General features: G+C 37.4%; 1 protein-coding gene across 6 annotated transcripts in view; it reads left to right on the top strand.

Moving 5' to 3' along the window:
- SUGCT (succinyl-CoA:glutarate-CoA transferase) overlaps positions 1-16,532 on the top strand; it is an 844,228-nt gene that overhangs the window by 707,284 nt on the left and 120,412 nt on the right. For all 6 annotated transcript variants that reach the window (XM_081148082.1, XM_081148079.1, XM_081148077.1 and 3 more), the window contains one exon: positions 14,172-14,235. In XM_081148082.1, the coding sequence (XP_081004208.1) occupies positions 14,172-14,235 (64 nt within the window). The remainder of the gene's footprint in view (positions 1-14,171; positions 14,236-16,532) is intronic.

Here is a 16,532-nt window from a genome sequence, read left to right as displayed (position 1 = left end):
ACACAATCAGAAATGGAAGAAGTGAAATAACAACTGACTCAACAAAAATACAAAGGATTGTGAGAAAACACTATAAACAACTCTATACCCCAGAGCTGGACAACCTGGATGAAATGGACAAATTCCTAGAAAAGTGCAACCCTCCAAAACTCAATCACCAAGTGTCAGAAAACCTGAATAGGCCGATAACTACTGATGAAGTTGGAGCAGTAAGCAAAAATCTCCTAGCACACAAAAGGCCTGATCCATAAAGCTACACAGGGGAGTTTTACCAAACATTCAGAGAACTAACACCTATCCTCCTCAAACTATTCCAAAAAATCCAAGAAAAAGGAACACTTCCAAACTCCTATTACAAAGCTAGCATTATCCTAATTCCAAAACCAGATAAAGATACTACAAAGAGAATTATAAGCCAATATCCCTGATGAAGATAGATGCTAAAATCCTCAACAAAATATTAGGAAATCAGATCCAGCAATATATTAAAAAGATCAAATGGGATTTATTCCAGGGAAGCAAGGCTGGTACAATCTTTGCAAATCAATAAATGTGATACATCACATAAGAAAACTGAAAAACAAAAATTACATAATCATACCAATAGGCACAGAAAAAGCATTCGACAAAATCCAACACCCATTTCCAAAGTGGGAATTCAGGGATTATACCTCAATATAATAAAGGCCATATATGATGGAACTGCAGCCAACATCATACTTAATGGGCAAAAACTAAAATGTTTCCCCTAAGAACAGAAACAAGACAGGGGTATCCACTTTCATCACTCTTATTCAACAAAGTACTGGAAGTCCTAGCCACAGTGATCAGACAAGAAGAAAACACAAAAGGCATCCAAATTGGGAAGGAGGAAGTAAAACTATCATTACTTGCAGATATATTTTACATAGAAAATCCAAAAGCCTCCATCAAAGTACTACTAGATTTAATAAATGAATTTGGCAATGTTGCAGGATAAAAATGAACACCTAGAAATTGATAGCATTTTTATACACCAATAATGAACTCTCAGAGAAACTGAAAAAACATTAAGATACTTGGGAATAAACTTAATCAAGGAGGTAAAAGACCTGTATTTGGAAAACTACAGGATACTGCAAAAAGAGGTAGAGGAAGATATAAACAAGTGGAAGAATATACCTTGTACATAGATTGGAAAATTTAACATCATTAAAATGTCCATACTACCCAAAGCAATCTATAGATTCAATGCAATCTATTAAAATACCAACAGCATATTTCACAGATCTAGAACAAACACTATAAAATTTAATATGGCACCAACAGGGACCCCCAATAGGCAAGGCAGTCTTGAGAAAGAAGAACAGAGTTGGAGGGATCACAATACCAGATATCAAGTTATACTACAAAGCCAGTGTAATCAAAAAGCCTGGTACTGGCACAACAGCCGGCATATAGGTCAGTGGAACTGAACAGAGAACCCAGAAATTGATCCACTCCATTGTGCTCAATTAATATTTGGTGATGGGGGCAAGAGCATATATGGAGTAAAAGTCTCTTCAATAAATGGTGTTGGGAAAATTGGATAGGTACATGAAAAAGCAAAAAATGAAACTAGACCACTAATTTACATCATACACAAAAATAAACTCAAAATGGATAAAAGACTTAAATGTAGGATGTGAAACTATAAAAATCCTAGAAGAAATCATAGGCAGCAAATAGTCATCTATCCTAGAAATACACTTGCTGATATAGCTCCTAGGGCAAGAGAAACAAAGGAGAAAATAAACAAATGGACTATATCAAAATAAAAACTTCTGAACAACAAAAGATACCATCAACAAAATGAAAATGGAACACACTGTATGGGAAGATATATTTGCAAATGACACATCTAATAAAGAGTTCATATCCAAAATATAGGAACTCATACAACAACAAAAGGAACACAGACAATTCAATTAAAAAATGGGCAAAGGATCTAAATAGACACTTCTCCAAAGAGGACATACAGTGGCCAAGAGACACATGAAAAAAAGCTCAAAGTCACGAATCATCAGAAAGATACAAATTAATATGACAATGAGATATCACTTCACACCTGTCAGAATGGCTACCATCAAAAAATCAACAAATAACAAGTGCTGGAGATGATGTGGAGAAAAGGGCACCCTAGTACACTGCTGGTGTGAATGCAGACTGGTGTAGCCACTATAGAAAGCAGTATGGTGCTTCCTCAAAAATTAAATAAGGAGCTTCCATTTGACTCAGTGATCCCACTTCTAGGAATTTATCCTAAGAAACCTGAAACACAAGACAGAAAAAAACTTATGCACCCCTATGTTCATAGCAGGGCAGTTTACATAGCTGAGATCTGGAAACAGCCCAAGTGTCCATCAGTAGATGAATGGATAAAAAAGCCATGGTACATTTACACCATGGAATACTATGCAGCTGTTAAAAAGAAGGATCTCTTACCCTTTGGGACAGCATGGATTAAACTGGAGAGCACCATGCTAAGTGAAATAAGCCAGTCAGAGAAAGACTGGCTTATGATCTCACTCATATTTGGAATCTAATGAAGAAAATAAACTGATGAACAAAACAGACTCAGAAACACAGAAGCATGAAACAGACTGATGAATCTCAGAGGGAAGGTGGATTGGCAGAGTGGGTGGGGAGAGATTGATCAAAGAACTTATACGCATAAATGCATAACCCATGGACACAGACAACAGTATGGGGAAGGCCTGGGGGTGGGGCAGATGCAGGGTGGAAGGGATAAATGGGGGTAAACAGGGGATATCTGTAATTCTTTCAATAATAAATCTAAATTAAAATAAAATGGAACTGCCTTATGTCCCAATGATTCCACTTCTGGGTTTAAATATGAAAAAACCCAAAACAGGAATTTATGTTCATTGCAGCATTATTTACAATAGCCAAGATATGGAAGCCACCCAAGTGCCCATCAATAGATGACTGGATAAAAAATTGTGGTACATATATACAATGGTATATCACTCAGCCATAAAAAAGAATGAAATATTACCATTTGCGACAGCACAGATGGACCTAGAGGGTATATGCTAAGTGAAATAATTCAGTCAGAGAGAGACAAGTACCATATGATTTTACTTACATGTGGATTCTAGAGAAAAAATAAATGAACAAACAAAATTTAAACAGTCTTTGATACAGAGAACAAAGTGATGGTTGTCAGAGGTGAGGGGGTTTGGGGGACTGAGTAAAAAATATGAAGGAATTAAGAAGTACAAATTGATAGTTACAAAATTAATAAATACAATTTGGAGGTGTAAAGTACAGGATAAGGAATAGAGTCAACAATATTGTAATAATTATGTACTGGAAATATAGGGGGAATACTTTGTAAAGTATATGATTGTATAACCACTATGCTGTACATCTGAAACTAATACAAAATAATATTGAATGTAAACTGAAATTGAAAATAATATTTAAAGTTATTTAAAAAAAAAAAGAATGCTATTAAGTGAAAGCATACACTGTGTAACCTTATGGGATTGGCTTTTTCCCCCCACTCAGAATAATTCCCTAAATATTCATCCAAATTGTTTCATGAATCAATAGTTTGTTCCTTTGTATTAGGGAGTATTCCATAATATGGATGTACCACAGTTGGATTAATGATTCACCAGTTGAAGGACATCTGTGTTGTTTCCAATTTAGGGCTGTTACAAATAAAGCTGCTCTGAACATTCAGTCCAAGTTTTTATATGAAGATAAATTTTCATTTACCTGGAATAAATGCTCGGGAGTGCAAACCCTGGGTTGTATGCAGCTGTATGTTTAGTTGTTTTTTTGTTTGTTTGTTTTGTTTTTAAGAAACTACCAAACTGTTTTCCAGAATGGCTGTATCATTTTTTACTCTAACTAGAAATGTATGAGTGATCCAGTTTCTTTTTGCCGGTATATTATGTCACTTAAATTTTTTTTAGCCATTCTGATAGGTGTATACTAATATCTCATTATGCTTTTAATTTGCATCTCTAATGGTTAATGATATTTACCACTTTTTCATGTGCTTATTTGCAATCTTTATATCCTCTTTGGTGAGATGTCTGTTTATGTCCTTTGCTTACTTTTTACCTGAGTTGTGTTTTTACTGTTTAGTTGTAAGACTTCTTTACATGTATACTGGATAGTAGTCTCTTATCAGATATATTACTTGCAAATATTTCTCCCAATTTGTAGCTTTTTTATCTTCTTAGCATGAGTTTTTGCAGAGCAATCTCCAATACTGTTCCTAAGATTTTATCATTTTAAATTTATATATTAGAGTCCACGATCCATTTTATGTTAATTTTTGTATAAGATAAGAGATTTAGGTTAAGGGTTTTTTGTTCTTTTTTTCACAATTTTTTCAGTACAGTTTGTTGAACAGGCTATCCTTCCTCAATTGCAGTTACACTTTTGTCAGAAATTATTTGGGTATTTATATGGATATATTTCTGAGTTCTCTGTCCTGTTCCACTGATTTATGTGGTCAACCCTCCATCAAAATCTCTCTTAGCAGCTATATAGTATACTTTAATATCAAGTAGACAGATTTTCTTTCACTGTATTCTTATTTTTAAGGTTGTTTAAGCTATTCTGAGGTTTGTGTCTTTCCATGTACATTTTAGAAAAAACTTTTTCTTATATGTCTACAAAAAACTGTGCTGGGGTTTGGGTAAGAATTGCATTAAAGCTATGAATAAATGAAGATGTTGACTCTTCAAATCTAAGAATATGGTATGCTTCTTCATTTATTTAGGTCCCTTTGATTGCTTTCATCAGCATTTTGTAATTTCCAGCATACAGAATCTATACATGTTTTGTTAAGTGTGCACCTAAGTATTTCATTCTTTTTGGAGTGATTGTTAATGATATTGCATTTTTAATTTTGGGTTCCTTATATTCATTGTTGGTAAACAAATGTGACTGATTTTTGTGTGTTGACCTTGCACCCATGACCTTGCAAACTCATTAGTTCTAGCTGTATTATCTATGTAGACAGTCATGTCATCTGTATGATTTCTTCCTTTAAATTTTTCTTCCTTTTCTTCATTATATTTCATTTATTTTTATTCGCTTATTATTTTACTTCATCCCTTCTCACCTGTGTGCCTTTATGCAAATTATGTCTTTATATCTCAATGTATTGCAGTGGCTAAAACTTCTAGTAATATGTTGAATAACAGTGGTAAAAGCAGACATCCTTCCCTTGTTCTCAATCTTAAAGCAAAAGTATTCAGTCTTTCGCCATTAAGTATGATGTTACCTTCAGGATAATTTCTCTAAATCCCAAACTTGCTATGAGCTTTTATTATAAATTGGTCAACATTAAAACTTTTATAAGATAATTTAGGAGAATATCTTGATCACCTAGAGTAGGGAAGAAATTTTAAAATATGTCATAAAAACTGCAGACGTAAAGAAAAATTTCAATAAATTTGAGAATGCCAAAATTAAAAACTTCTGTTCATCAAAACACCACAAAGTGAGAAATAAATAAAGCCATAATATTTCAATTTATGTTCCAATGAAGGATGTCTAACCATAACATGTAAACAACTCTTTAGAATTGATAAGAAAAGATAATTAAGCTAATACAAAAACATCCCAGTGCTTGAACAAGCATTTCACTGAAGAAACAATATAAATGGCTACTGTTAGCAAGAAAAATACACGTAACTCATTGGTAATTAAGAAAATGCAAGTCAAAGCTTCAATAAGATACCATTTTGCAGTGATTGGCAAAACCTAATAACTTTGATTTTATGTTCACTATTGTTGGGAATGGGTAAACCATTCAGAGAAATAATTTGCCAGTACCTAACAAGTTGAAGATACAAGCACCCTGTGTCTTAGCTGTTCTAGCTCTAGGTATATGCCCCAGAGTAACTGTTGCACAAAGAGATGGATTAATAGCAGTGTTGCTTTTCATTGTAAAATAACTGGAAATAACATAAGAGCAGAGATGATTGATAACCTGATATATTTCTATAATGGCATAGTTTACATTAATGACCATAATTGGCCCATGGCCACAAGCTCCAAAATGGGGAAAATACACAAAAATTGTTGAGAGAAAAGGCAACTCAGAGTAGAAATACATACTCATGATTTCACTGATATGAATGCTATAAATGGGTGACAGCAAGCTGTAAATTGTTAGAGGTATACACATATGGAGTATGAATATAAAAAAAGTAAGGAAATAGTAAAAATATTCAGGAGAGTGGTTATGTAGATATGGAGAAGGGAGGGGCTGGGGCGAACTTAGAGTTTTAAATATTTTGATAATATTCTTTTTCTCAAGCTTGGTGTTGGGCACACGAGTGTTTATTTTATTAGTACTGATTAAACTATACATTTATCTCATAATACCTCTTTGAGTGATTAATATTCACATTTTTTAATTAGAGAAAAGAGAAAAAAGGCTGTATTGTATGCATTAGCAACAGAATAAAATTAAATTACAGTAATTTTTTCAAAAGAAATAAGAACCCCCCAAAATGTATCATTTAAATCTGATCTCCATTATCTCAGTAAAGATCTTACATGTCAATTTTTTCATGAATTTATGTTATTTTTGCATTTTTTTGGTCATAGTTTTCAGAAACAGTTGAATTAACTTTTAACATATTAACTATAAGTTATACCTTTACTTATGCACCTTTCCAAATATTATTCCAAGGTTGTTTTCCTATTAAGCTAAAGAAATGACTAACTTGACAAAATGGACAATGCAATAAATGAAATTGATCACTCCAATGCTTTTATGCTTTTAAATATATTATTTCCTATTTTGGAAAAAGCTTTTTGAGATTTTCCAATAAAGAATGCTATGATTATTTTCTTCAAGTGTGGTATATTCACCCTACATGTATAATGCATGAGCTCGTTTCTGCTGAATTCATAGCTCACCCTTTCTGACTTTTCTTCAAGTGGCCATGGTCCTTGCAGAGCCTCTCAGCATGGCTTATGGAGTGTCTTCAGATGTGCATAATAGGTTTAGGACAGATTCAAGATCACCTGGAAGATGCTTTAGAAAACTGAGGGAATTGCAAGGCAACATTGGAACTTGATAACTAAGTTTTTAAAATGTGAACATATTTTGGAAGTCCAGTAAACTGTTTTGTATCTAGAGAACTCTAGGGATTTATTAAAAGGGTAAAGCAATCTCTGGGTAGGGTGTATCTGGGGAACTTGGTGATAGCAGTGAAGGGATTAAGAAGTACAAATTGGTAGTTACAGAGTAGTCCCAGAGATGTAAATTACAGCATAGGGAATATAGTCAATAATATTATAATAACTATGTATGAGACCAGGTCACTGTATAAAGTACATGATTATCTAACCACTATGTTGTACATCTGAAACTAAAACAGAATAATATTGAATATAAACTGTAATTGAAAAAATAAAAAGGTAAAATAGAGAAAACTCTCTAATCCCCCCCACACATAAAATAACAAAACTAAAGGAGCCACTTTCCACTTAGTTAAATAAATAAATAAATAAATAAATAAATAAATAAATAAATAAATAAATAAAAAGTAAATAAACATTTAATTCAATAAATTCAGTAAAATATTATTGAGCATCTACCAGATAGTACCAAATAATGTTCAAGACACTGAAGATACAGTACAGAACTAAACATGTGCTATGTAACAATAACAGACCTGTGGATACTATTTAATTTGAAAGTCTACTTTACAAGAGTGTAAGCTTCTTGACGGCAAGGACCTTGCTTGGTCTGGAACCCAGTTTTTCCTCAGCAGTTAACAATACCTGGCACAAATAGTAATTAATACTTATTATTAATTATTAACCATTACTGTTGATACGTTTAACATATACTTGTTGCATGAATGAATGTGCCCTAAAGCCACACAACTGGAACTTGGTGGAGCCAGAGTTTGAACCCACTTTGTGGATAGTGGTGAAACAGTTGCTATTCACTGTGAGTTTACTCTGTGCCAGGCACTATGCTCAGTGCTTTACGCTCATCATTTCAAACCTTAGAAACTCCTGAGAAAGAGATATTCTTACTGCCTTTTTACTGATGAAGTTTCTGAGCCCCAGATACTTAACTGCCTTGCTTCAGGTCACCCACTGGGTCTGTCCCCTCTAAATCTGAGCCTGGCTGGAGCCCAAATCCTTTATATTTCATAACCTTGGTGTCTGTGGTAGCCAGAATATCCTTGGCTGTCTAGAAGGAAGCAGTTCAGTTTATCAGCTAATTCGGTTTCATGATGTCAAGCAGTACAAGCAGTCCATTTGGCTGATTTTCTTTCCTTTATGAATTGACTAATTTGTCTTACAAAATTGACCACACCAGCTAGTTGTGTTAACGGTAAGTCAAATTATGCTTGTTCATCTTTTCCTTTTACTAAGTCTCCAACTGTCAGGAACCTGATAGCCACTCATTAATTGTGAAATCCTGGGCAAATACTTGACCTCTTTGACCCTAGGAGTTTTGTTAAGCAATAGCTGCTGTTATTTTGTTTATTATTGTAATTATTAACTTTAATGTTATATTTCAATATCATTTTTGTTCTAAGACTTTTACTTGCCTCCTTGACCTACATCTTTCAGCTTCCTTTGAAGGGAGGCAGAGTTACTTACTTGTTCTTATTGGACATTGTGGAGTTTAAATTATATCTTACAAACGGGTTTGGGTCTCTTATTCCCTGCCCTTTCTTCTAATTATAGCACTTTGAATGAAGTTAATTTGTCTTTTTATTACCTGTCCTTTCATATCGTCTGGTATTTAGGTGCTCTATGATGTTTGTTAAATTGAATGAATAGATCATGTCTCTATTCATAGTGAATGGATAGATCAGTTCTCTTTTGTGCATTGTGGTTAATATCATTGACAGAATTTCATTGATTTTTTTTAATTGAATTTATTTGTGTGACATTGGTTCACAAACATACAGGTTTCAAGTGTGCACTCAACAGAACTTCATTTGCACACTGCATCATGCCCCTATTGCCCAAAGGAAAGTTTCTTTCTGTCCCACTGATCCTCCCTTTGCCTTCTTCTACCTTCCCCCACCCCTGTTCCCTCTGGCTATCACCACACTGTTGTCTGTGTCTGTGTGTTATATGTACGTTTTGACGGGCTCTGTGCATGTATCATTTGTATGCTATTTGATGCCAGCGCTCTGTCAGTCTCTTTTCATTTGACTGTGCCTTGCTACTTCTGTTCTTGACCCAGGTATCTTGCTTTTTGTAAAGATTTTCACTGCCTATATAGTGTGTATTTTTATTTTATTTGTTTTACAGTTTTTCTTGCTAGTGCTATATTACAGACATTTTTCCTGCCATAGGACTTTATAAAAAGACTGCCTTACTTTCACTTAAACTTTTATTTCACCCGTCGCTTTAAGGTACACACTTTACTCTCCTGCCCTCCCCTCATTAGCGCACACCCTCTGACCCTGTAATTAGGCTGCCAGTCTCTAAAATCCTGAAGGAGAAAGAGCGGCCTTATCGTAAATAGGCCTCATGCTAAAGATGTTGGTGCACTGTCTGCAATTCTATTCTTGTCAAGAAAATGCTTTTGAAATTTCAAGGAGGAGAAATAAAATTTAGTAAAGCTACCAAACTAGGAAAGACTTAGAGGGTAAAACAAGTAAGAGGACAACACCCAGTACGAAGCCTGGGGAGGCCGTTGCCTGGTGAACACTATCCCGAGCGGCCACGCACAGTTCCAGGCATGAAATTCTCCCTGTGGGATAAGGTAGTGGAAGGCCTCTAAGCCAAGGTTCCTATTCCATTGTTAGTGGTCAGCAAATGAAACACTATTCAATGTGCATCTCTAGGTGAAGGTAATAGAGATTGGGGTATTGAGTCTGGATGCAAAAAGGAAAGGGAACATTTAGTAACCACTCCCACAGAAATGTTATACAAATACTGGTAAATGGCAGTTTCTCCATTTTCAGTGAAGTTAAGATGAAACAATACACCTGAAATGCAGCAGATATTTATGTAAAAATTCAGACAGACCTTTCTGGTCTCTGAGGCCCTCGAATACGTTACTCAGTTGAGCAGGACTTGCTCCACAAATAAGGCTGGAGAACTTTCCAAGATTCCAAGTCATTAAGGCAGGGTTTCCAGAGAAGGCACTGCCACAGCCTCAACTGTTCTCAGAGATAATCGGACCTGATTCACAAAGAAAGCCTATGGAATTTTATGGACTTCAGACTTTACATACAAAGATGGGTGGCAACCAAGGAGGGGAATAAGGCAAATCTTTTTGAAGATGGGGCTCAGTCTACCTCATTTGCCTCATAACTGCACAATTGTTACAACAAATGAGAAATTGCAGTTAGCTTTCTTGCCAGACAGCAGAAAAATTTATATTTCTGCTTAAAACAGAATGATTTTCAATGTAAATGAATTAATAAGGTTAGAAACAAAGTTTCTTATTGGGAATGGCATATATAGACAGCAATGGGGATAGGGCTGGAGGAAGTACACTCCTTAAGCTGCTGCCATGAAAAAGTTTAACTGCTAGCTTTTGCTTTACAAAACTTTGACATAAGTCCCTTGACCTTTACCAGTTACCCTTTCACTTTTGACACTTAACATTTGCCACATAATTACAATTCAGTGTTAATTAATTTCAACACTATCAGTTAAGTTATATTTAGCTAAGAACACTCACTTTTGTCTTTTGTGAGTAGCAGTGCAGTGTTATTACAAAGAGGTAGTCAGGAGGGCAACAGAGATACGAGAAGAATGATTCAGTGTGCAGATAATTGTTTCGAGTGAAATTTAGCTTGGTATTTTTGTTCCTGTCCTCAGTAGAACTGAGATTTAGCACCTCGAGTTGGCATTTAGCCCCCACCCCCACATATGAGGAGGTTGTGCTGGGTGGGTGCTGAGAATAAGCCACACCAAAATTAAACTATAGCACAGTTCTAACACTGGCAAGAATTTTCTCTGGCCAGCTCTTTGGTGCAAAGCTGGTGACTTCAACAGAGAGGCAAGACATCCCTAGAAAGGAACTAAAATGGTGTGCCGCCACCCTCAAGGAGGGGGTCTGACATAGTATTTTTTTAAAAAGCATATTGTCCAAAAGGTGGAGACCATTCCCCACCAGAAAAGCAGTAGGAGCCAGAATATTTGTCTATTGCAGAGTTATAGTTTCTAACCTTAAAAAGTTACCCACGATTTTGACTTGTTGTATGTTCATTTTCATTTGTTTCCAGGAAGATTTTGATTTCTTTCTTGATCTTATTGGTAACTCATTCATTGTTTAATAATATGTTATTTAGCGTCTATGTATTTGAATGTTTTTGAGTGTTTTTACTGTAGTTAATTTCTAATTTCATGCCCTTGTGATCTGAGATGCTTGATATGATTTCAATCTTCTTGAACTTATAGGACTTGTTCTGTGTCCTAACATGTGGTCTATCTTTGAGAATGACTCATGTGCACTTGAGAGGAATGTTTTTTCTGTGCTTTGGAGTGAAATGTTCTATAAATATCAATTAAATCCATCTGAACTAGTGCGCCATTTAAAGTCACTGTTTCTGTGCTGACTTTTTGTCTGGAAGATCTATCCAGTGAAATCAGTGGGGTGTTAAAGCCCATTACTATGACTGTATTGCTGTTGATCTCTCCCTTAAAGTCCTTAAAGTTTTTATTGATAGGTCCTTATTGTCATTTTAATTCTTTATGCCTATGTTTCTCTATTTCTTATTATTATTACAAAAGTCCCTTTAAAATTTCTTTCAGTGCTTCTATTTCTACTTCTAATTACAGCAGTCCCTTTAACATTTCCTGCAATGCTGGTTTGGTAGTGATAAACTCCTTTAGCTTTTTTTTGTCTGGGAAGCTCTTTATTTCACCATCTATTTTGAATGATAACCTTGCTGGACATAGTAGCCTCAGTTTCAGATCCTTGTTTTACATTATCTTGAATACTTCATGGCATTCCCTTCTGGAAACCCAAAATCTATGGGACACATGAAAGCAGCCCTAAGAGGGAAGTTCATAGCACTATAGGCCTACGTCAAAAAGCAGGAAAATTTTTAGTAAACTATCTGACCCTACAACTTAAAAAATTAGAAAGCTCCCCTGTGAAGCCGTCTGAATCAGGGCTTTTGTTTACTGGGAGTTTTTTTTTGTTTGTTTGTTTTTTATTACTGCTTTGATTTCATCAGTTTTGTTGATCTGTTCAGGTTTTCTGATTCTTTCTGATTCAGTTTTACATAATCTCACTCATATGTGGAATCTAATAAACAAAATAGACTGAGAAACAAAACAGATCCAGAGACAGAAGCATGGGACAGACTGATGAATCTCAGTGGGAAGGTGGGGGTTAGGGACTGGGTGGGTAGAGATTAATCGAAGAACTTATTTGCATATATACTAAATTCATGGACACAGACAATAGTGTGGTGAGGGCATGGGGGGGGTGGAGGCTGATGCGGGTTGGAGGGGATCAATGGGGAAAAAAAGGGGGATATCTGTAATACTTTCAACAATAAATCAAAAAAAAGTTACCCATGAGATTGTCTTTTTGGTGGTTTATTTCATAATGGGACCAAAAAAACTTACTAGAAATGGATAAAAACAAGATATTTGACATTTTTCTGAGTTTTTCAAGTGAGGAAACATTTTTTATTAATTTATGTAGTACATGCTCTTTTTTTGTGTGAAAAGATTATATAGGAATATGTATATGCAAATTTTGCTTTCACCTGAAGCTTAAAACACTATAAAACCATTACAACTTGCCATTCTTTGGGATGTTAGCCTGAAATTATTGTCCATCAGTTTACTGTGCCACTGAAATACTTCTGCCCTTTAGGTCCATGTACAGAACAGGAAGAGAGAAACTCTCCACTTGCTAGATAATGCAGGTGAAACACAGTGTAAGCCACCCATATATATCTCACTGAAGATACAGTAATAGTAAAAGTAAATTGAAATTTTTGTGGGTTTTTTTGACACAGTATTCTTAGGTAGACTACAGTTGTTAAAAAACAAGCAATAAAAAAGAAAACAATTTTATAGCATTTCATTTGTGGGATTATAGAACATTTTGCCTCCAGTAATTCCACTTTTATGTGTAGAATCTCATTCTATGCCTTCCCTCATCTCATCTTCGTCCTACAGTTGGAGGGCACTTGATCCCTGGCAGATGTTGTTTTCCTGCCCACCTCTTGGGAAAAAAACTACAGCCTCTATATGCCAAGGATTTGAGTATCTCTGATTCAGTAGTCACAGAATTCAGCAGCAAGTCACATTTTTGCTGGTTGGACACTGTTAGATTGTTTCTGTCTTAGTAATTGGCCTTGAATCTTAACCCTCAAACCATGTGTTCTATCTTGTGTTCTTGATGGGGTGCTAATAAATATCTCTCTTGGTCCCAGTTCATGAGAATCTTGTCAGTCCTCTGAGATGAAGTCTCTGGCCTTTTTTTTTTTTTTTTTTTCAGTTGTTTCCTCCCACCCTCACCCGCCCCGCACTGACTGCAGGATAATAGAATCCTAGTTATGAAAGCTAGTCTTATGATTAAGGTTTTACTATCACTGAAAACATCTCTGGTTTTAATCTATTGCTCAGGCCTCTGACCAGGGCCTATTCTGGGCTTCCTGTCAGCTGGCTATGCTCATTGCTTGTCACAGCAGCCCTGAATCTGTCCACTTCCAGAAGTCACTGGACCTTTTGGATACTCTGATTCACCTTCAAACTGGACTGACTCCCCACACCTTCTACCAAATAAATTACCAGGAGCATATGTACCACCCAGGGGACTCCTCTATTCCAGGTCTAATTCTTTGCAGCCTGTCCTGCAGTTGACCTTGGCCAAATCCTACTGTGAAGCAGTGCAGGAAGAGGCTAAGCTTTAATATTAGATGAAGGGATGAATCATAACCTATATTTAGGAGCAAATAATATTTTCAAGAGGGAGAAGACTATGAGTTTTCTATTTTTTTTAGCTTCACTTGATAAAATGTAAAATAGAAACATTATTTTGTATCAAATATTTACTTTCAAACAAAAATTTCAAGCATCTCTGTTTTCCACTATCTTTCTTCAGGGGACTGAATTGGTGGCTTTCCATATACTTTGAGATTGACTAGAATTTCCTTTTGTAATGTATTCTTTCCCTCATTTTACATTTTAAGGTGCTGCACAATGGCCTCATTATGGAAATGAAACATCCGACTGTGGGAAAGATATCAGTCCCAGGTTTGAAAATTTTTATTTTTCTTAACATCTTCCTCAATAAATTGTTCCCTATGATGATCCCCCCAAACAGCTTGTCAAGACATAATCCAAAGTTTTTGTTTTTGATAAAAGTTAGAATCACACATACAAGAATGCATGCTGGGGCTACAGAATTGTCTTTGCCCTAACAAATGTCTAATTGTCTCACCCACAAAAAATGCTTGTATCACCTAACTCTATTTCTGTAATCATGTACTCACAAAGATACATTATGTAATTGCCAGCAGATAGATAATGATAGATATGGCAAATATTGTGAAATTACATGTGGTTCATATGAGAATGAGAAAGGAAGCCAGGATCGATAGAGGTGGCGTTCAATGGAGGCTACAGGCTGCTTGGGCTAGGACATTTGCTTTCTGAACCATGGTTTAAGGTCTCAATCAAAAACCCTTAGTCTTGGAGAGGGAAGATGGCGGCACTGTGAGAAGCAGCAGAGTGCCGCCACTCCCAGCCACGGACTTGATTTGCTCCTAAAATACTTCATTGCCAGCTTGAAAAAACCAGGGAAACATACCTGAGTGGATAGAGTGTGAGTAGGGAGCACTGAAGAAACATCATAGAGCCTGGTAAGAGAGGGGGATGTAGAAAGGGGGAGTCCCCCCTGAAGCCTGTGCTGGGCTCCGAGCCCCCGAGGCTTGCAGGCTGCAAAGCTCCCTTCCCTCGGGAGTGCGGACCAGCCTCCAAAAGTGGGATCTCACACCTGAAGTGCAGGAGAGGGGAAGGAGTGCCCCACACACAGGGCAGAGGGGCCCAGGGGAGCGGTGTGCCTGTGAGGAGGAGATGGCGCCTTCCTAGGAAACAAAACTTCTAATGGAGGACACGACCGGTGTCTAATGCTCAGTGTGCCAACCATAGAAGGGCTGTCCCAAAGTGTGTGGTGCCTGAGTGGCAAGGGACCAGAGGTTGGGACTGAGCAGCCACACACAGGGACCCTCTACCTCCCTGTAAGGCATTGTTGAGCCCCAGAAAGCACTGAATCTGCATGGCACAGGGGAGGGGCAGAGCCCTCCCTCCCTGAGCTCCTGGTGCAGAGAGGCTGGGATCAGTGACCAGCCTTGAGGAGCGCCAAGGTGGTGTGTGAAGCTACCCCAGCTTTGCGGAGGTCAGTGGTGCGGGGAGCTGCTTGGAGCTGACTTTGGGTCCCCTCCCGCTGGGTGCCTTGGCATGTGGGTGGCAGGAATTTGCAGGGCAAACTCTCTGCCTGTGTGTTGCTTTGTGTTTTTTTGAGTTCTGATCCCGAAACTGGCTCCCACCTTCCCAGCATGCAATGGGCAGACAAACCAGTAGAAGCTGGGATTGGGGTCTGCACAGTACACTGTTTAAAGGGTGGGCTTGGTGTGACCAGCCAACCAGAGCTGGGAAGGAGGGGTGGAGCCTGCCTGCCTCTCCTGCAGCCTGGAGCACCACCCCCAATAGGAAAGGGGCAGGTCCAGCTCACTGAGGCTCCAGACACCCCCGAAGGGCACAGTCCTGAAGGGGAAGGGAGAGCAGCTCGCAGGAGGACATTACAAGAATAAGACTTTCAGGGACTGTTGTTTTGGAACAGGAGGAAATGCTGAAAACCCCTGCTGGGGGCCAGGCAAGCAAAGAGCTCACGGAAACGTTCTTTAATCAAACCCACTGAGCCTAGGCTGCCGAAATGGCCCATACAGAAAAGGCAACAGGCTGAAATCAGTCTGAACCTGCAGCGGGACAGTGCATGGGGAACTAGAATCAGAGGACAGGGTAGGGACCAAAGAGCTGGCTGTGGAACAGAGACTAAATTCCCCACAGTGAGTGCCTGACAGTGAAAGCTTTAAGTAAGGGGAGTGATACCCTGGGCTACACTAGACATCTTGCACCCTAAAGACTCTACAGAGGACTCTGGAGTAAGAATAGGCAACTACAAAGTTGCAAAATAGTTGACAAGAGGAGGTGATCCATGGAGAGCCTCAGATCAACCATCTACCTAAGGACACCAGAGCCAAAACCTAGATGGCTCCTCACATTGGCTGATACACAAGTACCTCCCAGAAGAACGGAACTCATCACACAAGACAGTGACCTGCAGACAACACAGGCGGCCCAGAAGAAACCCACCTGATTGACTTTTTTTTTCCCTCCTCCCTTTTTCCCTTAGGAAGAAGAGAAAGGGAAATAAGCCATTTGTGTTTTTTTTCTTTTTAAACTGTATAATAATTAAATTTTTTTTTTCTTATTTTATCTTTTCAAAGAATTTCATTTTGCTTAGCTTGTTTTTGGTTTTGTTTCTCTCT

Source organism: Miniopterus schreibersii, assembly GCF_964146895.1.
Source record: "Miniopterus schreibersii genome assembly, chromosome: 9".
NCBI lineage: Eukaryota > Metazoa > Chordata > Mammalia > Chiroptera > Miniopteridae > Miniopterus > Miniopterus schreibersii.
This window is presented reverse-complemented; position numbering and strand designations above follow the sequence as displayed.